The sequence below is a fragment of the Oncorhynchus clarkii genome, chromosome 17, assembly GCF_045791955.1.
Source record: "Oncorhynchus clarkii lewisi isolate Uvic-CL-2024 chromosome 17, UVic_Ocla_1.0, whole genome shotgun sequence".
NCBI classification, from domain to species: Eukaryota; Metazoa; Chordata; class Actinopteri; order Salmoniformes; family Salmonidae; genus Oncorhynchus; species Oncorhynchus clarkii.
In genome coordinates, this window is record NC_092163.1 from 3,736,678 (window position 1) to 3,760,677 (window position 24,000).

The 24,000-nt window shown below is 42.1% G+C and overlaps 1 protein-coding gene across 1 annotated transcript in view; it reads right to left on the reverse strand.

The window, feature by feature from the left end:
• The window catches only part of LOC139370043 (protein sidekick-1-like), a 365,245-nt gene that overhangs the window by 92,709 nt on the left and 248,536 nt on the right, over nt 1-24,000 (reverse strand). Inside the window, exons 17-21 of the mRNA XM_071109345.1 lie at nt 20,571-20,711; nt 17,009-17,190; nt 12,125-12,240; nt 10,859-11,054; nt 10,123-10,221 (exon numbers count right to left, since the gene is read on the reverse strand). Of these exons, the coding sequence (XP_070965446.1) occupies nt 10,123-10,221; nt 10,859-11,054; nt 12,125-12,240; nt 17,009-17,190; nt 20,571-20,711 (734 nt within the window). The remainder of the gene's footprint in view (nt 1-10,122; nt 10,222-10,858; nt 11,055-12,124; nt 12,241-17,008; nt 17,191-20,570; nt 20,712-24,000) is intronic.

Consider the following 24,000-nt stretch of genomic DNA (forward strand, 5'->3'; position numbering starts at 1 on the left):
CTAACCTTTTCACAACAAATAGATCTACCCACATCCACACACTCATTCATCACACCATACCTATACCTGTGTGTGTGTGTGTGTGTGTGTGTGTGTGTGTACATGCGTGTGTGTGTGTGTGTGTGTGTGTACATGCGTGTGTGTGTGTGTGGGTACATGCGTGTGTGTGTGTGTACATGTGTGTGTGTGTGTGTGTGTGAGTGTGTGTGTGTGTGAGGGATAGTTAATGTGAAGAGAAGCAGCAGGGCTGTCCTCATACCGAGCATAACAACAGATGAAACATCACTACTTCACTGAGAGAGGACAGAGTAGACTAGGTTTCACTAGATATTGTTCAAGAGCGAACTACTTTTGTGTTCTAGTTATAGAGCTAAGTTCTTTAGTGTTGTAGTTATAGAGCTATGCACTTTAGTGTGGTAGTTCTAGAGCTATGCACTTTAGTGTTGAGGTTCTAGAGCTAACTACTTTACTGTTCTAGTTCTAGAGCTATGTACTTTAGTGTGGTAGTTCTAGAGCTAAGTACTTTAGTGTTGAGGTTCTAGAGCTAACTACTTTACTGTTCTAGTTCTAGAGCTATGTACTTTAGTGTGGTGGTTCTAGAGCTATGTACTTTAGTGTTGAGGTTCTAGAGCTAACTGCTTTAGTGTTCTAGTTATAGAGCTATGTACTTTAGTGTGGTAGTTCTAGAGCTATCTACTTTAGTGTTGAGGTTCTAGAGCTAACTACTTTACTGTGGTAGTTCAAGAGCAATGTACTTTAGTGTTGAGGTTCTAGAGCTAACTACTTTACTGTTCTAGTTCTAGAGCTATGTACTTTAGCGTGGTAGTTCTAGAGCTATGTACTTTAGTGTTGAGGTTCTAGAGCTAACTACTTTACTGTTCTAGTTCTAGAGCTAACTACTTTTCTGTTCTAGTTCTAGAGCTAACTACTTTACTGTTCTAGTTCTAGAGCTAACTACTTTACTGTTCTAGTTTTAGAGCTATGTACTTTAGTGTTGAGGTTCTAGAGCTAACTACTTTACTGTTCTAGTTCTAGAGCTATGTACTTTAGTGTTGAGGTTCTAGAGCTAACTACTTTACTGTTCTAGTTCTAGAGCTAACTACTTTACTGTTCTAGTTTTAGAGCTATGTACTTTAGTGTTGAGGTTCTAGAGCTAACTACTTTACTGTTCTAGTTCTAGAGCTATGTACTTTAGTGTTGAGGTTCTAGAGCTAACTACTTTACTGTTCTAGTTCTAGAGCTATGTACTTAGTGTTCCAGTGTTGTTATTCATTCATCTGTGTTGCAGCTCGTCGCGGTCAGCAAATATAAGTTGTGGTTTCTTTTTTCCTGTTTCCTGGGAAACACTAATGCTGTTTGTTGACTATTAGCAGGACAGTAAACAACTTCTGGCATTTCTGGAAAGCTCCATTTCTACCCTTGTCAAGGAAACCACTGTTATCTACCCCCATACACAGTTATAATGGGGAGAAATTCAGAGTAAATTAAATTCCTCTAACAGGAAACCACTGTTATCTAACCCCCTACACAGTTATAATGGGGAGAAAATCAGAGCTGTAAATTGTTTCACCTGTAGCCAAGGCTTTATAGCCTGTATGGTTAATTATGTCTGGTATTGGTTAATATCTGACACAATATCAATGTTTCCAGACAAGGTAACGAGGGGAAAGTAGGCCTAGATGGACAAGACTATCTGAATGTGCACATGATGGAAGTCAGAGGTCTGATATAAGTTAGAGGTCTGATATAAGTTAGAGGTCTGATGGAAGTTATAGGTCTGATATAAGTTAGAGGTCTGATATAAGTTAGAGGTCTGATATAAGTTAGAGGTCTGATATAAGTTATAGGTCTGAATCTGATATATGTTATAGGTCTTATATAAGTTATAGTTATAGGTCTGATGGAAGTCAGAGGTCTGATATAAGTTAGAGGTCTGATATAAGTTAGAGGTCTGATGGAAGTTATAGGTCTGATATAAGTTATAGGTCTGATATAAGTTATAGTCAGAGGTCTGATATAAGTTAGAGGTCTGATATAAGTTAGAGGTCTGATATAAGTTAGAGGTCTGATATAAGTTAGAGGTCTGATATAAGTTATAGTCAGAGGTCTGATATAAGTTAGAGGTCTTTTTTAAGTTAGAGGTCTGATATAAGCTAGAGGTCTTATATAAGTTATAGTTAGAGGTCTAATATAAGTTATAGTTAGAGGTCTGATATAAGTTATAGTTAGAGGTCTGATGGAAGTTATAGGTCTGATATAAGTTAGAGGTCTGATATAAGTTAGAGGTCTGATATAAGTTAGAGGTCTGATATAAGTTAGAGGTCTGATATAAGTTATAGTTAGAGGTCTGATGGAAGTTAGAGGTCTGATGGAAGTTAGAGGTCTGATATAAGTTAGAGGTCTGATATAAGTTAGAGGTCTGATGGAAGTTATAGGTCTGATATAAGTTAGAGGTCTGATATAAGTTAGAGGTCTGATGGAAGTTAGAGGTCTGATATAAGTTAGAGGTCTGATATAAGTTAGAGGTCTGATGGAAGTTAGAGGTCTGATATAAGTTAGAGGTCTGATATAAGTTATAGTTAGAGGTCTGATGGAAGTTAGAGGTCTGATGGAAGTTAGAGGTCTGATATAAGTTAGAGGTCTGATGGAAGTTAGAGGTCTGATGGAAGTTAGAGGTCTGATATAAGTTAGAGGTCTGATATAAGTTAGAGGTCTGATGGAAGTTAGAGGTCTGATATAAGTTAGAGGTCTGATATAAGTTATAGTTAGAGGTCTGATGGAAGTTAGAGGTCTGATGGAAGTTAGAGGTCTGATATAAGTTAGAGGTCTGATGGAAGTTAGAGGTCTGATATAAGTTAGAGGTCTGATATAAGTTAGAGGTCTGATATAAGTTATAGTTAGAGGTCTGATGGAAGTTAGAGGTCTGATATAAGTTAGAGGTCTGATATAAGTTAGAGGTCTGATGGAAGTTAGAGGTCTGATATAAGTTAGAGGTCTGATATAAGTTATAGTTAGAGGTCTGATGGAAGTAAGAGGTCTGATGGAAGTTAGAGGTCTGATATAAGTTAGAGGTCTGATATAAGTTAGAGGTCTGATATAAGTTAGAGGTCTGATATAAGTTAGAGGTCTGATATAAGTTAGAGGTCTGATGGAAGTTAGAGGTCTGATGGAAGTTAGAGGTCTGATATAAGTTAGAGGTCTGATATAAGTTAGAGGTCTGATGGAAGTTAGAGGTCTGATATAAGTTAGAGGTCTGATATAAGTAAGAGGTCTGATATAAGTTAGAGGTCTGATATAAGTTAGAGGTCTGATATAAGTTAGAGGTCTGATATAAGTTAGAGGTCTGATATAAGTTAGAGGTCTGATATAAGTTAGAGGTCTGATATAAGTTAGAGGTCTGATATAAGTTAGAGGTCTGATATAAGTTAGAGGTCTGATATAAGTTAGAGGTCTGATGGAAGTTAGAGGTCTGATATAAGTTAGAGGTCTGATGGAAGTTAGAGGTCTGATGGAAGTTAGAGGTCTGATATAAGTTAGAGGTCTGATATAAGTTAGAGGTCTGATGGAAGTTATAGGTCTGATGGAAGTTATAGGTCTGATGGAAGTTAGAGGTCTGATATAAGTTAGAGGTCTGATATAAGTTAGAAGTCTGATGGAAGTTATAGGTCTGATATAAGTTATAGGTCTGATATAAGTTAGAGGTCTGATGGAAGTTATAGGTCTGATGGAAGTTATAGGTCTGATATAAGTTAGAGGTCTGATGGAAGTTATAGGTCTGATATAAGTTAGAGGTCTGATATAAGTTAGAGGTCTGAATCTGATATATGTTATAGGTCTTTTTTAAGTTAGAGGTCTGATATACATTAGAGGTCTGATATAAGTTAAAGGTCTGATATAAGTTATAGGTCTGATATAAGTTATAGGTCTGATATAAGTTATATTTAGAGGTTTGATATAAGTTAGAGGTCTGATAAAAGTTATAGTTAGAGGTCTGATATAAGTTAGAGGTCTGATATAAGTTATAGGTCTGATATAAATTAGAGGTCTGATATAAGTTAGAGGTCTGATATAAGTTAGAGGTCTGATATAAGTTAGAGGTCTGATATAAGTTAGAGGTCTGATATAAGTTAGAGGTCTGATATAAGTTATAGTTAGAGGTCTGATATAAGTTATAGTTAGAGGTCTGATATAAGTTATAGTTAGAGGTCTGATATAAGTTATAGTTAGAGGTCTGATATATGTTATAGGTCTTATATAAGTTATAGTTAGAGGTCTGATATAAGTTATAGTTAGAGGTCTGATTCTGATATAAGTTAGAGGTCTTATATAAGTTATAGTTAGAGGTCTGATGGAAGTCAGAGGTCTGATATAAGTTATAGTTAGAGGTCTGATGGAAGTTAGAGGTCTGATATAAGTTATAGGTCTTATATAAGTTATAGTTAGAGGTCTGATATAAGTTATAGTTAGAGGTCTAATATAAGTTATAGTTAGAGGTCTGATTCTGATATAAGTTAGAGGTCTTATATAAGTTATAGTTAGAGGTCTGATGGAAGTTAGAGGTCTGATATAAGTTATAGTTAGAGGTCTGATGGAAGTTAGAGGTCTGATATAAGTTATAGGTCTTATATAAGTTATAGTTAGAGGTCTGATATAAGTTATAGTTAGAGGTCTGATATAAGTTATAGTTAGAGGTCTGATATATGTTATAGGTCTTATATAAGTTATAGTTAGAGGTCTGATATAAGTTATAGTTAGAGGTCTGATTCTGATATAAGTTAGAGGTCTTATATAAGTTATAGTTAGAGGTCTGATGGAAGTTAGAGGTCTGATATAAGTTATAGTTAGAGGTCTGATGGAAGTTAGAGGTCTGATGGAAGTTAGAGGTCTGATATAAGTTATAGTTAGAGGTCTGATGGAAGTTAGAGGTCTGATGGAAGTTAGAGGTCTGATATAAGTTATAGTTAGAGGTCTGATGGAAGTTAGAGGTCTGATGGAAGTTAGAGGTCTGATATAAGTTAGAGGTCTGATATAAGTTATAGGTCTGATATAAGTTAGAGGTCTGATATAAGTTAGAGGTCTGATATAAGTTAGAGGTCTGATATAAGTTAGAGGTCTGATATAAGTTAGAGGTCTGATATAAGTTATAGGTCTGATATAAGTTATAGGTCTGATCTAAGTTATAGGTCTGATCTAAGTTAGAGGTCTGATATAAGTTAGAGGTCTGATATAAGTTAGAGGTCTGATATAAGTTAGAGGTCTGATATAAGTTAGAGGTCTGATATAAGTTAGAGGTCTGATCTAAGTTAGAGGTCTGATATAAGTTAGAGGTCTGATATAAGTTAGAGGTCTGATATAAGTTAGAGGTCTGATATAGTTATAGGTCTGATCTAAGTTATAGTTAGAGGTCTGATATAAGTTAGAGGTCTGATATAAGTTAGAGGTCTGATATAAGTTAGAGGTCTGATATAGTTATAGGTCTGATCTAAGTTATAGTTAGAGGTCTGATATAAGTTATAGTTAGAGGTCTGATATAAGTTAGAGGTCTGATCTAAGTTATAGTTAGAGGTCTGATATAAGTTAGAGGTCTGATATAAGTTAGAGGTCTGATATAAGTTAGAGGTCTGATATAAGTTATAGTTAGAAGAAGCCTAAATATCAACTATTTAATACAACAATACACAGACTATTATGTTGTAGTTCTAGAGCAGTTTAGAGTTTTAGTGTTGTAGTTCTAGAGCAGTTTAGAGTTTTAGTGTTGTAGTTCTAGAGCTATGTACTTTAGTGTTGTAGTTCTAGAGCAGTTTAGAGTTTTAGTGTTGTAGTTCAAGAACAGTTTAGAGTTTTAGTGTTGTAGTTCTAGAGCAGTTTAGAGTTTTAGTGTTGTAGTTCTAGAGCAGTTTAGAGTTTTAGTGTTGTAGTTCTAGAGCTATGTACTTTAGTGTTGTAGTTCTAGAGCAGTTTAGAGTTTTAGTGTTGTAGTTCAAGAACAGTTTAGAGTTTTAGTGTTGTAGTTCTAGAGCAGTTTAGAGTTTTAGTGTTGTAGTTCTAGAGCTATGTACTTTAGTGTTGTAGTTCTAGAGCAGTTTAGAGTTTTAGTGTTGTAGTTCAAGAACAGTTTAGAGTTTTAGTGTTGTAGTTCTAGAGCAGTTTAGAGTTTTAGTGTTGTAGTTCTAGAACAGTTTAGAGTTTTAGTGTTCTAGTTCTAGAGCTATGTACTTTAGTGTGGTAGTTCTAGAGCTATGTACTTTAGGGTTGTAGTTCTAGAGCTATGTAATTTACTATTCTAGAGCTATGTACTTTAGTGTTGTAGTTCTAGAGCTATGTAATTTAGTATTCTAGAGCTATGTACTTTAGTGTTGTAGTTCTAGAGATATGTATTTTAGTATTCTAGAGCTATGTACTTTAGTGTTGTAGTTCTAGAGCTATGTACTTTACTGTTCTAGTTCTAGAGCTAACTACTTTACTGTTCTAGTTCTATTCTAGAGCTATGCACTTTAGTGTGGTAGTTCTAGAGCTATGTAATTTAGTGTTGTAGTTCTAGAGCTATGTACTTTAGTATTCTAGAGCTATGTACTTTAGTGTGGTAGTTCTAGAGCTATGTACTTTACTGTCGTAGTTCTAGAGCTATGTACTTTAGTATTCTAGAGCTATGTACTTTAGTGTTCTAGTTCTAGAGCTATGTACTTTACTGTTCTACTTCTAGAGCTAACTACTTTACTGTTCTAGTTCTAGAGCTATGTACTTTAGTGTGGTAGTTCTAGAGCTATGTACTTTAGTGTTGTAGTTCTAGAGCTATGTAATTTAGTATTCTAGAGCTATGTACTTTAGTGTGGTAGTTCTAGAGCTATGTACTTTACTGTTCTAGTTCTAGAGCTATGTACTTTACTGTTCTAGTTCTAGAGCTAACTACTTTACTGTTCTAGTTCTAGAGCTATGTACTTTAGTGTTGAGGTTCTAGAGCTAATTACTTTACTGTTCTAGTTCTAGAGCTATGTACTTTAGTATTCTAGAGCTATGTACTTTAGTGTTGTAGTTCTAGAGCTATGTAATTTAGTATTCTAGAGCTATGTACTTTAGTGTGGTAGTTCTAGAGCTATGTACTTTAGTATTCTAGAGCTATGTACTTTAGTGTTGTAGTTCTAGAGCTATGCACTTTAGTGTGGTAGTTCTAGAGCTATGTACTTTAGTGTTGTAGTTCTAGAGCTATGTACTTTAGTATTCTAGAGCTATGTACTTTAGTGTGGTAGTTCTAGAGCTATGTACTTTACTGTTCTAGTTCTAGAGCTATGTACTTTACTGTTCTAGTTCTAGAGCTAATTACTTTACTGTTCTAGTTCTAGAGCTATGTACTTTACTATTCTAGTTCTAGAGCTAACTACTTTACTGTTCTAGTTCTAGAGCTATGTACTTAGTGTTCCAGTGTTGTTATTCATTCATCTGTGTAGCAGCTCGTCGCGGTCAGCAAATATAAGTTGTGGTTTCTTTTTTCCTGTTTCCTGGGAAACACTAATGCTGTTTGTTGACTATTAGCAGGACAGTAAACAACTTCTGGCATTTCTGGAAAGCTCCATTTCTACCCTTGTCTACCCGTGGCAATATATTTGAGGTGTGTCCTTAAAAACAAGCTGCGGTGATCATTTCATGAAGCGTTAACGGCAAGTTTTTTAAGACCCACAAAGAGCAGCTCTTAATGGTAGCACAGCCTATACACAGTGTATTGTGAAGGACAGCCTATACACAGTGTATTGTGAAGGACAGCCTATACACAGTGTATTGTGAAGAACAGCCTATACACAGTGTATTGTGAAACACAGCCTATACACAGTGTATTGTGAAGGACAGCCTGTACACAGTGTATTGTGAAGAACAGCCTATACACAGCCTATACACAGTGTATTGTGAAGAACAGCCTATACACAGCCTATACACAGTGTATTGTGAAGAACAGCCTATACACAGCCTATACACAGTGTATTGTGAAGGACAGCCTATACACAGTGTATTGTGAAGAACAGCCTACACAGTGTATTGTGAAGGACAGCCTATACACAGCCTATACACAGTGTATTGTGAAGGACAGCCTATACACAGTGTATTGTGAAGAACAGCCTATACACAGCCTATACACAGTGTATTGTGAAGAACAGCCTATACACAGTGTATTGTGAAGGACAGCCTATACACAGTGTATTGTGAAGAACAGCCTATACACAGTGTATTGTGAAGAACAGCCTATACACAGTGTATTGTGAAGGACAGCCTATACACAGTGTATTGTGAATAACAGCCTATACACAGTGTATTGTGAAGGACAGCCTATACACAGCCTATACACAGCGTATTGTGAAGAACAGCCTATACACAGTGTATTGTGAAGGACAGCCTATACACAGTGTATTGTGAAGAACAGCCTATACACAGTGTATTGTGAAGAACAGCCTATACACAGCCTATACACAGTGTATTGTGAAGAACAGCCTATACACAGTGTATTGTGAAGGACAGCCTATACACAGTGCCCATGGAAGGAGAGTTGTGTCTTTTGTTATGATTAATCTCCTATTTAGAAACACAAAATAATTATTGGTTTCCTGCCATTTCGTTTCATTGGATTAAGGGGTTTTTAAATGGTCTTCTGAGAGCAGCTTTGACAATATTTTGGAGCCTTTTGCCTTTTCAGTATTCACAAGTCACATACCTGCATTTCACTTGTTCAAGTAGTCTATCCAGCCCCCTTTTCAAAGAGCGCCCTTTGTCCAACTACCAAAGACAGGCTCGTCCAACTACCAAAGGCAGGCTCGTCCAACTACCAGACAGGCTCGTCCAACTACCAAAGACAGGCTCGTCCAACTACCAAAGACAGGCTCGTCCAACTACCAAAGACAGGCTCGTCCAACTACCAAAGACAGGCTCGTCCAACTACCAAAGACAGGCTCGTCCAACTACCAAAGACAGGCTCGTCCAACTACCAAAGACAGGCTCGTCCAATTACCAAAGACAGGCTCGTCCAACTACCAAAGACAGGCTCGTCCAACTACCAAAGACAGGCTCGTCAACTTCCAACTACCAAAGACAGGCTCGTCCAACTACCAAAGACAGGCTCGTCCAACTACCAAAGACAGGCTTGTCCAATTACCAAAGACAGACTCGTCCAAACTCAGTCCTTCTATAATGCCATATCAACGGAGGATTGTTCTGAGAATCTGCCTCACATAGGCAAAGCTACAACTGACAGGAACCTAGAACGTTGCATAGACGTTGTATAGACGTTGTATAGACGTTGTATAGATGTTGCATAGACGTTGTATAGATGTTATTCATAAACACATTTAGGCCTACGTGAGCACACAGTGCCATGGAATGAGAAAATACATTTAGTTCTAGAGCAGAGTTCTAATGTTGTAGTTCTATAGTATAGTTCTAGTGTTGAAGTTCTAGAGCAGAGTTCTAGTGTTGTGGTTCTACAGCAGAGTTCTAGTGTTGTAGTTCTAGAGTATAGTTCTAGTGTTGTAGTTCTAGAGTATAGTTCTAGTGTTGTAGTTCTAGAGTATAGTTCTAGTGTTGTAGTTCTAGAGCAGAGTTCTAGTGTTGTAGTTCTAGAACAGGGTTCTAGTGTTGTAGTTCTAGAGTATAGTTCTAGTGTTGAAGTTCTAGAGCAGAGTTCTAGTGTTGTGGTTCTACAGCAGAGTTCTAGTGTTGTAGTTCTAGAGTATAGTTCTAGTGTTGTAGTTCTAGAGCAGAGTTCTAGTGTTGTAGTTCTAGAGTATAGTTCTAGTGTTGTAGTTCTAGAGTATAGTTCTAGTGTTGTAGTTCTAGAACAGGGTTCTAGTGTTGTAGTTCTAGAGTATAGTTCTAGTGTTGTAGTTCTAGAGTATAGTTCTAGTGTTGTAGTTCTAGAACAGGGTTCTAGTGTTGTAGTTCTAGAGTATAGTTCTAGTGTTGTAGTTCTAGAGTATAGTTCTAGTGTTGTAGTTCTAGAGCAGAGTTATAGTGTTGTAGTTCTAGAGTATAGTTCTAGTGTTGTAGTTCTAGAGAAGGGCTCTAGTATTGTAGTTCTAGAACAGGGTTCTAGTGTTGTAGTTCTAGAGCAGGGTTCTAGAGTACCCCAGTGTTCCATCTCACCTGTGATGATGCCGTTCTTGTCTTTAGGCTCTGCCCAGCTCACCCTCAGAGACGTGTCCAGGATCTCAGTGAAGCTCAAGTGACCCACCGGACCTGGAGCTGTACACACACACACAGACACACAGACACACGCACGCACACACGCACACACGCACACACGCACACACATGGACACACACACACACACACACACACACACACACACACACACACACACACACACACACACACACACACACACACACACACACACACACAATCAATATCTATTGTTCATTAATTATACCCACCGTTAACCCTGATACACGCCCTACACCCAATCAATATCTATTGTACAATACCCCCATCCCAGAGAGGGAGAGAGAAGGGAGGGATAGAGGGAGAGAGAAGGGGGGAGAGAGGGAGAGAGAAGGGGGGAGAGAGGGAGAGAGAAGGGGGGATAGAGGGAGAGAGAAGGGGGAGAGAGGGAGAGAGAAGGGGGGATAGAGGGAGAGAGAACGGGGAGAGAGGGAGAGAGAAGGGGGGAGAGAGGGAGAGAGAAGGGGAGAGAGGGAGAGAGAACGGGGAGAGAGGGAGAGAGAAGGGGGGCGAGAGGGAGAGAGAAGGGGGAGAGAGGGAGAGAGAACGGGGAGAGAGGGCGAGAGAAGAGTGTGAGTGTGTGTGTGTGTGTGTCTGTGTGTGTGTGTGTGTGTGTGTGTGTGTGTGTGTGTGTGTGTGTGTGTGTGTTTGTACGTACTGTCTTCGTGTGTCTGTAGTAGTATGGGAGGGCTCTTGGGTCCATCGCCGGGCGTGGTGAAGCAGAGGGTGGAGCCTAGATACCAGGTGAACTTCCTTAGTCCAACAACCAATCCGGTGAGGCGGGAACCGGGGTAGTCGGGGGTGATGGTCACTATGGTTACAGCCTCGGGGGAGTGCTCTGGCCAGACTAGCAACTGAATGAGAGAGAGGGAAACATAGAGGGGTAAGGGGAGAGAGGAGAGAAAGATGAGGAGAGGATAAGGAGGGGAGAGAGAGGGGAGAGATGAGAGAGAGAGGGGAGAGAGAAGAGACAGGAGAGAAAGAGGGGAGAGAGGGGATAGAGAGGGGAAAAGAGAGAGGGGAGGAGAGCGGGGAGGAGAGAAGGGGAGAGAGAGGGGAGGAGAGAGAGATGGCAGGAGAGAGGGGAGGAGCGAGAGGGGAGGAGAGAGAGGGGAGGAGAGAGATGGGAGGAGAGGGGAGGAGAGAGAGGTGAGAGAGGGGAGGAGAGGGGAAAGAGAAAGGAGGAGAGAGAGGGGAGGAGAGAGAAAGAGAGAGAGAGAAGGGATGAGAGAGAGAGGGGCGGATAGGGGAGAGAGAGGGGAGGAGAGAGAGAGGAGAGAGAGGGGAGGAGAGAGGGGAGGAGAGAGAGGGGAGAGAGAGAGAGAAAGAGAGAGAGAGAGAGGGAGAGAGGGGGAGAGAGAGAGACAGAGAGAGAGAGAGAGAGAGAGGAAGGGAGAGAGAGATAGACAGAGGGATAAAGAGCAAGGGAGAGAGAGAGAGAGGGGAGGAAAGAGAGAGGGGGAGAAGTTTCAGAAAAACATGAACACAAACATCCTGAACAATGTGGGCTAACCCTAACCCTAACCCTAACCCTAACCCTAACCCCTAACCCTAACCCTAACCCTAACCCTAACCCTAACCCCTAACCCTAACCCTAACCCTAACCCTAACCCCTAACCCTAACCCTAACCCTAACCTAACCCTTACTGTTTCCTGACTGTTTCCTACCTTGTATCCCTGGTTGATTGACTGTTTCCTACCTTGTATCCCTGGTTGATTGACTGTTTCCTACCTTGTATCCCTGGTTGATTGACTGTTTCCTACCTTGTATCCCTGGTTGATTGACTGTTTCCTACCTTGTATCCCTGGTTGATTGACTGTTTCCTACCTTGTATCCCTGGTTGATTGACTGTTTCCTACCTTGTATCCCTGGTTGATTGACTGTTTCCTACCTTGTATCCCTGGTTGATTGACTGTTTCCTACCTTGTATCCCTGGTTGATCCCGTTGATGAACTGCTGAGGCGGAGGGTTCCAGGTGAATCTGATAGCGGAGGAGCTGACTGCTGTTACCTCTACAGCCTGAGGGGGCGCTGTGGGGACTGGAGAGACACAGAGGGCGACAGGAAGAGGGACACGTCAGACACACACACTCTGGTTGCATCCCAATAGCCTGTAATTTCTCCTGAAGTGTGCACTTGTTCACTTCCCATCACTCATTAGAAAATAAACAACCTCTATTAACCTAGTGTAAACTACCTCTATTAACCTAGTGTAAACTCCCTCTAATAATGTAGTGTAAACTCCCTCTAATAATGTAGTGTAAACTCCCTCTAATAATGTAGTGTAAACTCCCTCTAATAATGTAGTGTAAACTCCCTCTATTAACCTAGTGTAAACTCCCTCTAATAATGTAGTGTAAACTCCCTCTATTAATCTAGTGTAAACTCCCTCTAATAATGTAGTGTAAACTCCCTCTAATAATGTAGTGTAAACTCCCTCTATTAACCTAGTGTAAACTCCCTCTAATAATGTAGTGTAAACTCCCTCTATTAATCTAGTGTAAACTCCCTCTAATAATGTAGTGTAAAGTCCCTCTAATAATGTAGTGTAAACTCCCTCTAATAATGTAGTGTAAACTCCCTCTATTAATGTAGTGTAAAGTCCCTCTAATAATGTAGTGTAAAGTCCCTCTAATAATGTAGTGTAAACTCCCTCTAATAATGCAGTGTAAACTCCCTCTAATAATGTAGTGTAAACTCCCTCTAATCATATAGTGTAAACTCCCTCTAATCATATAGTATAAACTCCCTCTGTGAATATAGTGTAAACTCCCTCTGTGAATATAGTATAAACTCCCTCTGTGAATATAGTGTAAACTCTGTCTGTGAATATAGTGTAAACTCCCTCTGTGAATATAGTGTAAACTCTGTCTATGAATATAGTGTAAACTCCCTCTGTGAATATAGTGTAAACACCCTCTGTGAATATAGTGTAAACTCCCTCTGTGAATATAGTGTAAACTCTGTCTGTGAATATAGTGTAAACACCCTCTGTGAATATAGTGTAAACTCTGTCTGTGAATATAGTGTAAACACCCTCTGTGAATATAGTGTAAACTCCCTCTGTGAATATAGTGTAAACACCCTCTGTGAATATAGTGTAAACTCCCTCTGTGAATATAGTGTAAACTCTGTCTATGAATATAGTGTAAACTCCCTCTGTGAATATAGTATAAACTCCCTCTGTGAATATAGTATAAACTCCCTCTGTGAATATAGTGTAAACTCCCTCTGTGAATATAGTATAAACACCCTCTATGAATATAGTGTAAACTCCCTTAGCAGTGTATAGTGTATAGAGTATAGTGTATATGGTGTATAGTATATAGAGTATAGTGTATATAGTGTATATAGTGTATAGTGTATATAGTGTATAGTGTATAGCGTATATAGGGTATAGTGTATAGTGTATATAGTGTATAGTGTATAGTATATATAGTGTATATAGTGTATAGTGTATACTGTAAAGTGTATATAGTGTATAGTGTATATAGTGTATAGTGTATATAGTGTATAGTGTATAGTGTATAGTGTATAGTGTATATAGTCTATAGTGTATAGTGTATATAGTGTATAGTGTAGATAGTGTATAGTGTATAGTGTATATAGTGTATATAGTGTATATTGTATACTGTATAGTGTATATAGTGTATAGTGTATACAGTGAATAGTGTATAGTGTATATAGTGTATAGTGTATATAGTGTATAGTGTATATAGTGTATATTGTATACTGTATAGTGTATATAGTGTATAGTGTATACAGTGAATATTGTATAGTGTATATAGTGTATAGTGTATAGTGTATATAGTGTATAGTGTATACTGTTTTGTGTATATAGTGTGTATAGTCTGTCACACCCTGGTCTTAGTATTTTGACTCTGTACTGGTACCCCCAGTATATAGCCTCCACATTGACTCTGTACTGGTACCCCCTGTATATAGCCTCCACATTGACTATGTACTGGTACCCCCTGTATATAGCCTCCACATTGACTCTGTACTGGTACCTCCTGTATATAGCCTCCACATTGACTCTGTACTGGTACCCCCTGTATATAACCTCCACATTGACTCTGTACTGGTACCCCCTGTATATAACCTCCACATTGACTCTGTACTGGTACCCCCTGTATATAGCCTCCACATTAACTCTGTACTGGTACCCCCTGTATATAGCCTCCACATTAACTCTGTACTGGTACCCCCTGTATATAGCCTCCACATTGACTCTGTACTGGTACCTCCTGTATATAGCCTCCACATTGACTCTGTACTGGTACCCCCTGTATATAGCCTCCACATTGACTCTGTACCGGTACCCCCTGTATATAGTCTCCACATTGACTCTGTACTGGTACCCCCTGTATATAGTCTCCACATTGACTCGGTACTGGTACCCCCTGTATATAGCCTCCACATTGACTCTGTACTGGTACCCCCTGTATATAGCCTCCACATTGACTCTGTACTGGTACCCCGTGTATATAACCTCCACATTGACTCTGTACTGGTACCCCCTGTATATAGCCTCCACATTGACTCTGTACTGGTACCCCCTGTATATAGCCTCCACATTGACTCTGTACTGGTACCCCCTGTATATAACCTCCACATTGACTCTGTACTGGTACCCCCTGTATATAGCCTCCACATTGACTCTGTACTGGTACCCCCTGTACATAGCCTCCACATTGACTCTGTACTGGTACCCCCTGTATATAGCCTCCACATTGACTCTGTACTGGTATCTCCTGTATATAGCCTCCACATTGACTCTGTACTGGTACCCCCTGTATACAGCCTCCACATTGACTCTGTACTGGTACCCCCTGTATATAGCCTCCACATTGACTCTGTACTGGTGCCCCCTGTATATAGCCTCCACATTGACTCTGTACTGGTACCCCCTGTATATAGCCTCCACATTGACTCTGTACCGGTTCCCCCTGTATATAGCCTCCACATTGACACTGTACTGGTACCCCCTGTATATAACCTCCACATTGACTCTGTACTGGTACCTCCTGTATATAACCTCCACATTGACTCTGTACTGGTACCTCCTGTATATAGCCTCCACATTGACTCTGTACTGGTACATCCTGTATATAGCCTCCACATTGACTCTGTACTGGTACCCCCTGTATATAGCCTCCAAATTGACTCTGTACCGGTACCCCCTGTATATAACCTCCACATTGACTCTGTACTGGTACCTCCTGTATATAACCTCCACATTGACTCTGTACTGGTACCTCCTGTATATAACCTCCACATTGACTCTGTACTGGTACCTCCTGTATATAGCCTCCTGTCACACCCTGGTCTTAGTATTTTGTGTTTTCTTTATTATTCTGGTCAGGCCAGGGTGTGACATGGGTTTATTATGTGGTGTGTTTTGTCTTGGGGTTTTTCGTAGGTTTTGGGATTGTGGCTTAGTGGGGTTATCTAGAAAAGTCTATGGCTGTCTGGAGTGGTTCTCAATCAGAGGCAGGTGTTTATCGTTGTCTCTGATTGGGAACCATATTTAGGCAGCCATATTCTTTGAGTGTGTCGTGGGTGATTGTTCCTGTCTCTGTGTTATGTTGTCACCAGAGAGGCTGTTAGGTTTTCATGTTACGTTTATTGTTTTTGTATTGTTCGTGTTTCATCATTCATCAAAGATGTATCTAATTAACCACTCTGCATTTTGGTCCGACTCTCCTTCACCACAAGAAAACCGTAACAATAGTGTATAGTGTATATAGTGTGTATAGTGTATAGTACCTACCTCCCTGTAGTGTGTACTCAGTAACAGCAGTACTATACTCCCCCAGGCCTGCAGCAGTGTATAGTGTATAGTGTATATAGTGTATACAGTGTATAGTGTATATAGTGTGTATAGTGTATAGTACCTACCTCCCTGTAGTGTGTACTCAGTAACAGCAGTACTATACTCCCCCAGGCCTGCAGCAGTGTATAGTGTATAGTGTATAGTGTATATAGTATATAGTGTATAGTATATAGTGTATATAGTGTGTATAGTGTATAGTACCTACCTCCCTGTAGTGTGTACTCAGTAACAGCAGTACTATACTCCCCCAGGCCTGCAGCAGTGTATAGTGTATAGTGTATAGTGTATATAGTATATAGTGTATAGTATATAGTGTATATAGTGTGTATAGTGTATAGTACCTACCTCCCTGTAGTGTGTACTCAGTAACAGCAGTACTATACTCCCCCAGGCCTGCAGCAGTGTATAGTGTATAGTGTATATAGTGTATACAGTGTATAGTGTATATAGTGTGTATAGTGTATAGTACCTACCTCCCTGTAGTGTGTACTCAGTAACAGCAGTACTATACTCCCCCAGGCCTGCAGCAGTGTATAGTGTATAGTGTATAGTGTATATAGTATATAGTGTATAGTATATAGTGTATATAGTGTGTATAGTGTATAGTACCTACCTCCCTGTAGTGTGTACTCAGTAACAGCAGTACTATACTCCCCCAGGCCTGCAGCAGTGTATAGTGTATAGTGTATATAGTGTGTATAGTGTATAGTGTATATAGTGTGTATAGTGTATAGTACCTACCTCCCTGTAGTGTGTACTCAGTAACAGCAGTACTATACTCCCCCAGGCCTGCAGCACTGTATAGTGTATATAGTGTATAGTGTGTATAGTGTATAGTACCTACCACCCTGTAGTGTGTACTCAGTAACAGCAGTACTATACTCCCCCAGGCCTGCAGCAGTGTATAGTGTATAGTGTATATAGTGTGTATAGTGTATAGTGTATATAGTGTGTATAGTGTATAGTACCTACCACCCTGTAGTGTGTACTCAGTAACAGCAGTACTATACTCCCCCAGGCCTGCAGCAGTGTAGGCAGCCAGTTGTATCTGATACTGAGTCCAGATTATGAGGTCTGATAGGAGACAGTAGTTCGTCTCTGGACTAGAGATATTCTTCTCTTGGTACTCTCCTGGTAGACCTGCCAGACGATACCTACACACACACACACACACGCATGCACGCACGCACGCACACACACGGTTTATTGGCGTGGCGTAACAATGAAACATACTTTGGAAATGAAGTGATTAATTTGCAATATTAACATAATTTAAAATAATAATAATAATAATCAAAATTGTCAATGAGACAATCAGTAACAACAATAATTAAGGGTCAAAGAAGCCATACAATGGACAATACCAATGGAGGACATGGTCTCTCTCTGTCTCTCTCTGTCTGTCTCTCTCTCTCTGTCTCTTTCTGTCTCGCTCTGTCTGTCTGTCTCTTTCTCTGTCTCTGTCTGTCTCTCTCCTGTATGTAGAGAGGACTGGGGTCTATAACCTGTATGTAGGGAGGACTGGGGTCTATAACCTGTATGTAGGGAGGACTGGGGTCTATAACCTGTATGTAGGGAGGACTGGGGTCTTTACTATAACCTGTATGTAGGGAGGAATGGGGTCTTTACTATAACCTGTATGTAGGGAGGACTGGGGTCTTTACTATAACCTGTATGTAGGGAGGACTGGGGTCTTTACTATAACCTGTATGTAGGGAGGACTGGGGTCTATAACCTGTATGTAGGGAGGACTGGGGTCTATAACCTGTATGTAGGGAGGACTGGGGTCTATAACCTGTATGTAGGGAGGACTGGGGTCTATAACCTGTATGTAGAGAGGAATGGGGTCTATAACCTGTATGTAGGGAGGACTGGGGTCTATAACCTGTATGTAGGGAGGACTGGGGTCTATAACCTGTATGTAGGGAGGACTGGGGTCTATAACCTGTATGTAGGGAGGACTGGGGTCTTTAACCTGTATGTAGAGAGGAATGGGGTCTATAACCTGTATGTAGGGAGGACTGGGGTCTATAACCTGTATGTAGGGAGGACTGGGGTCTATAACCTGTATGTAGAGAGGACTGGGGTCTATAACCTGTATGTAGGGAGGACTGGGGTCTTTACTATAACCTATAGGTGTCTCACATATGGGTGGCACACATTTGGATATGTGGGAGGGGCATGGGAAAGGCATATGCAAATGAAATACTGTCGTAAAAAAAAAGTTTAGTGTTTTTGCGGACATTACATTAGTTTTTACTAATACTATTTACTATCTACTGCATCTATCTCCAACACTCCCCTCCTACCTGAGGACGTATCCTCGGAGCAGTCCATTGTTTTTTTGGAGGGGGGGGGGGGTAATACTGTTGTATTTACTATCTACTGCATCTATCTCCAACACTCCCCTCCTACCTGAGGACGTATCCTCGGAGCAGTCCATTGTTTTTTTGGAGGGGGGGGGGGGGTAATACTGTTGTATTTACTATCTACTGCATCTATCTCCAACACTCCCCTCCTACCTGAGGACGTATCCTCGGAGCAGTCCATTGTTTTTTTGGAGGGGGGGGGGGGTAATACTGTTGTATTTACTATCTACTGCATCTATCTCCAACGCTCCCCTCCTACCTGAGGACGTATCCTCGGAGCAGTCCATTGTTTTTTTGGAGGGGGGGGGGGGGTAATACTGTTGTATTTACTATCTACTGCATCTATCTCCAACACTCCCCTCCTACCTGAGGACGTATCCTCGGAGCAGTCCATTGTTTTTTTGGAGGGGGGGGGGGGTAATACTGTTGTATTTACTATCTACTGCATCTATCTCCAACGCTCCCCTCCTACCTGAGGACGTATCCTCGGAGCAGTCCATTGTTTTTTTGGAGGGGGGGGGGGTAATACTGTTGTATTTACTATCTACTGCATCTATCTCCAACACTCCCCTCCTACCTGAGGACGTATCCTCGGAGCAGTCCATTGTTTTTTTGGAGGGGGGGGGGGGGTAATACTGTTGTATTTACTATCTACTGCATCTATCTCCAACACTCCCCTCCTACCTGAGGACGTATCCTCGGAGCAGTCCATTGTTTTTTTGGAGGGGGGGGGGGTAATACTGTTGTATTTACTATCTACTGCATCTATCTCCAACACTCCCCTCCTACCTGAGGACGTATCCTCGGAGCAGTCCATTGGTTTTTTGGAGGGGGGGGGGGGTAATACTGTTGTATTTACTATCTACTGCATCTATCTCCAACACTCCCCTCCTACCTGAGGACGTATCCTCGGAGCAGTCCATTGGTTTTTTGGAGGGGGGGGGGTAATACTGTTGTATTTACTATCTACTGCATCTATCTCCAACACTCCCCTCCTACCTGAGGACGTATCCTCGGAGCAGTCCATTGGTTTTTTGGAGGGGGGGGGGGGTAATACTGTTGTATTTACTATCTACTGCATCTATCTCCAACACTCCCCTCCTACCTGAGGACGTATCCTCGGAGCAGTCCATTGTTTTTTTGGAGGGGGGGGGGGGTAATACTGTTGTATTTACTATCTACTGCATCTATCTCCAACACTCCCCTCCTACCTGAGGACGTATCCTCGGAGCAGTCCATTGTTTTTTTGGAGGGGGGGGGGGGGTAATACTGTTGTATTTACTATCTACTGCATCTATCTCCAACGCTCCCCTCCTACCTGAGGACGTATCCTCGGAGCAGTCCATTGGTTTTTTGGAGGGGGGGGGGGGTAATACTGTTGTATTTACTATCTACTGCATCTATCTCCAACGCTCCCCTCCTACCTGAGGACGTATCCTCGGAGCAGTCCATTGTTTTTTTGGAGGGGGGGGGGGTAATACTGTTGTATTTACTATCTACTGCATCTATCTCCAACGCTCCCCTCCTACCTGAGGACGTATCCTCGGAGCAGTCCATTGTTTTTTTGGAGGGGGGGGGGGGTAATACTGTTGTATTTACTATCTACTGCATCTATCTCCAACACTCCCCTCCTACCTGAGGACGTATCCTCGGAGCAGTCCATTGTTTTTTTGGAGGGGGGGGGGGGTAATACTGTTGTATTTACTATCTACTGCATCTATCTCCAACGCTCCCCTCCTACCTGAGGACGTATCCTCGGAGCAGTCCATTGTTTTTTTGGAGGGGGGGGGGGTAATACTGTTGTATTTACTATCTACTGCATCTATCTCCAACACTCCCCTCCTACCTGAGGACGTATCCTCGGAGCAGTCCATTGTTTTTTTGGAGGGGGGGGGGGGTAATACTGTTGTATTTACTATCTACTGCATCTATCTCCAACACTCCCCTCCTACCTGAGGACGTATCCTCGGAGCAGTCCATTGTTTTTTTGGAGTGGGGGGGGGGTAATACTGTTGTATTTACTATCTACTGCATCTATCTCCAACACTCCCCTCCTACCTGAGGACGTATCCTCGGAGCAGTCCATTGTTTTTTTGGAGGGGGGGGGGGGGTAATACTGTTGTATTTACTATCTACTGCATCTATCTCCAACGCTCCCCTCCTACCTGAGGACGTATCCTCGGAGCAGTCCATTGTGCTGCGGTTCTGGGGGAGGCTGCCACTGGACCATGATAGACTGGTTGGTACGACCCGACGCCACCATGTTCTTAGGAGGAGCGCTGGGAGCCTCCTCTCTCAGCATCAACCTGGGAGGACACAGACACAACAGGTTTTAGATGTACCGATTCCATGGCACATATATATTATATATACTATATATAGAGTACCAGTCAAATGTTTGGACACACCTACTCAATCAAGGGTTTTTCTTTATTTTTACTATTTTCTACATTGTAGAATAATAGTGAAGACATTAAAACTATGAAATAACACACATGGAATCATGTAGTAACCAAAAAAGAGTCAAGATAAAAATATATGTTCTATTTTCTTTTCTTCAAAGTAGCAACCCTTTGCCTTGATGACAGCATTGCACACTAAAACCACAAGGCCTCTGAGTTGGGTATTGATAGAAGACTAAAACAACAAGGCCTCTGAGTTGGGTATTGGTGGAGGAATCTAACCACAAGGCCTCTGAGTTGGGTATTGGTAGAAGACTAAAATCACAAGGCCTCTGAATTGGGTATTGGTAGAAGACTCTAACCCCAAGGCCTCTGAGTTGGGTATTGGTAGAAGACTCTAACCACAAGGCCTCTGAGTTGGGTATTGGTAGAAGACTCTAACCACAAGGCCTCTGAGTTGGGTATTGGTAGAAGACTCTAACCCCAAGGCCTCTGAGTTGGGTATTGGTAGAAGACTCTAACCCCAAGGCCTCTGAGTTGGGTATTGGTAGAACTCTAACCACAAGGCCTCTGAGTTGGGTATTGGTAGAAGACTCTAACCACAAGGCCTCTGAGTTGGGTATTGGTAGAAGACTCTAACCACAAGGCCTCTGAGTTGGGTATTGATAGAAGACTAACCACAAGGCCTCTGAGTTGGGTATTGGTAGAAGACTAACCACAAGGCCTCTGAGTTGGGTATTGGTAGAAGACTCTAACCACAAGGCCTCTGAGTTGGGTATTGGTAGAAGACTCTAACCACAAGGCCTCTGAGTTGGGTATTGATAGAAGACTCTAACCACAAGGCCTCTGAGTTGGGTATTGGTAGAAGACTCTAACCACAAGGCCTCTGAGTTGGGTATTGGTAGAAGACTAACCACAAGGCATGCTTAATATAATATATATATAGTTGTGGATCAAACACGTGGAACGGCTGGGGATCAGGTGAGTTAGTTGAGGGCTACAACACATGGAACGGCTGGGGATCAGGTGAGTTAGTTGAGGGCTACAACACATGGAACGGCTGGGGATCAGGTGAGTTAGTTGAGGGCTACAACACATGGAAAGGCTGGGGATCAGATGAGTTAGTGGAGGGCTACAACACATGGAACGGCTGGGGATCAGGTGAGTTAGTTGAGGGCTACAACACATGGAACGGCTGGGGATCAGGTGAGTTAGTTGAGGGCTACAACACATGGAACGGCTGGGGATCAGGTGAGTTAGTTGAGGGCTACAACACATGGAACGGCTGGGGATCAGGTGAGTTAGTGGAGGGCTACAACACATGGAACGGCTGGGGATCAGGTGAGTTAGTTGAGGGCTACAACACATGGAACGGCTGGGGATCAGGTGAGTTAGTTGAGGGCTACAACACATGGAACGGCTGGGGATCAGTTGAGTTAGTTGAGGGCTACAACACATGGAACGGCTGGGGATCAGTTGAGTTAGTGGAGGGCTACAACACATGGAACGGCTGGGGATCAGGTGAGTTAGTTGAGGGCTACAACACATGGAACGGCTGGGGATCAGGTGAGTTAGTTGAGGGCTACAACACATGGAACGGCTGGGGATCAGGTGAGTTAGTGGAGGGCTACAACACATGGAACGGCTGGGGATCAGGTGAGTTAGTTGAGGGCTACAACACATGGAACGGCTGGGGATCAGGTGAGTTAGTTGAGGGCTACAACACATGGAACGGCTGGGGATCAGGTGAGTTAGTTGAGGGCCGAGGTCACCGAGGACAGGTTTGAAAACCACTGGCCTCATTTCTCTCTCAACGTCACTGATTGGCCGGGAAAGTCCTGCTGTCCAAAAAAAACGGCACCCTATTCCCTATATAGTGGACAGTATGTAGGGAATAGGATACGGTTTGGGACAAAGCACTGGTCTCCCAGTTCTGAATCAGTCTCTCATTAGAAGGGAAGGAAGAAAACTCCTCTACTGTACTGCAATACTAAAGATTACCCTCCCTCCCTCCCTCCCTCCCTCCCTCCCTCCCTCCCTCCCTCCCTCCCTCCCTCCCTCCCTCCCTCCCCATCATCCCTACCAGTGTAGTTCAGCAGTAACTTTACCAGACAACTGTTACTATGAATGAGTATGAAACTATCTACTCTATTAAATATAACCAGCATCATATCATCATTCATCCCCCCTCTCTCTCTCTCTCTCTCTCTCTCTGTAGACAGGACTGCAGTGCAGTGTCCTTAATAGATAAATCAGTATTAGTTAGGATGACTGCAGCTCTCCATCTCTTTCTCTATCCACCCCTCTCTCTCTATCCATCCTCTCTCATCCCTCTCTCTCTATCCATCCTCTCTCTCTATCCATCCTCTCTCTATCCATCCTCTCTCTCTATCCATCCTCTCTCTCTATCCATCCTCTCTCCATCCATCCTCTCTCTCTATCCATCCTCTCTCTCTATCCATCCTCTCTCATCCCTCTCTCTCTATCCATCATCTCTCTCTATCCATCCTCTCTCATCCCTCTCTCTCTATCCATCCTCTCTCATCCCTCTCTCTCTATCCATCATCTCTCATCCCTCTCGCTCCATCCATTCTCTCTCTCTATCCATCCTCTCTCATCCCTCTCTCTCTATCCATCCTCTCTCATCCCTCTCTCTCCATCCATCCTCTCTCATCCCTCTCTCTCTATCCATCCTCTCTCATCCCTCTCTCTCCATCCATCCTCTCTCATCCCTCTCTCTCTATCCATCCTCTCTCTTTATCCATCCTCTCTCAGCCCTCTCTCTCCATCCATCCTCTCTCATCCCTCTCTGTCTATCCATCCTATTCTCTTCATCTCTAATCAGTAATTTAGGCTCTTCCGCACCCCCGTTGTTTTTCAAGTAACTTTGGCTGGGCCGTTAACACACAAACACACAGTGTTCAGCCGGTCCATTCCACTGTGTTAAGGGTCTCTCACCCTAACCACAGTGTTCAGCCGGTCCATTCCACTGTGTTAAGGGTCTCTCACCCTAACCACCCAGCCGGTCCATTCCACTGTGATAAGGGTCTCTCACCCTAACCACCCAGCCGGTCCATTCCACTGTGTTAAGGGTCTCTCACCCTAACCACCCAGCCGGTCCATTCCACTGTGTTAAGGGTCTCTCACCCTAACCACCCAGCCGGTCCATTCCACTGTGTTAAGGGTCTCTCAC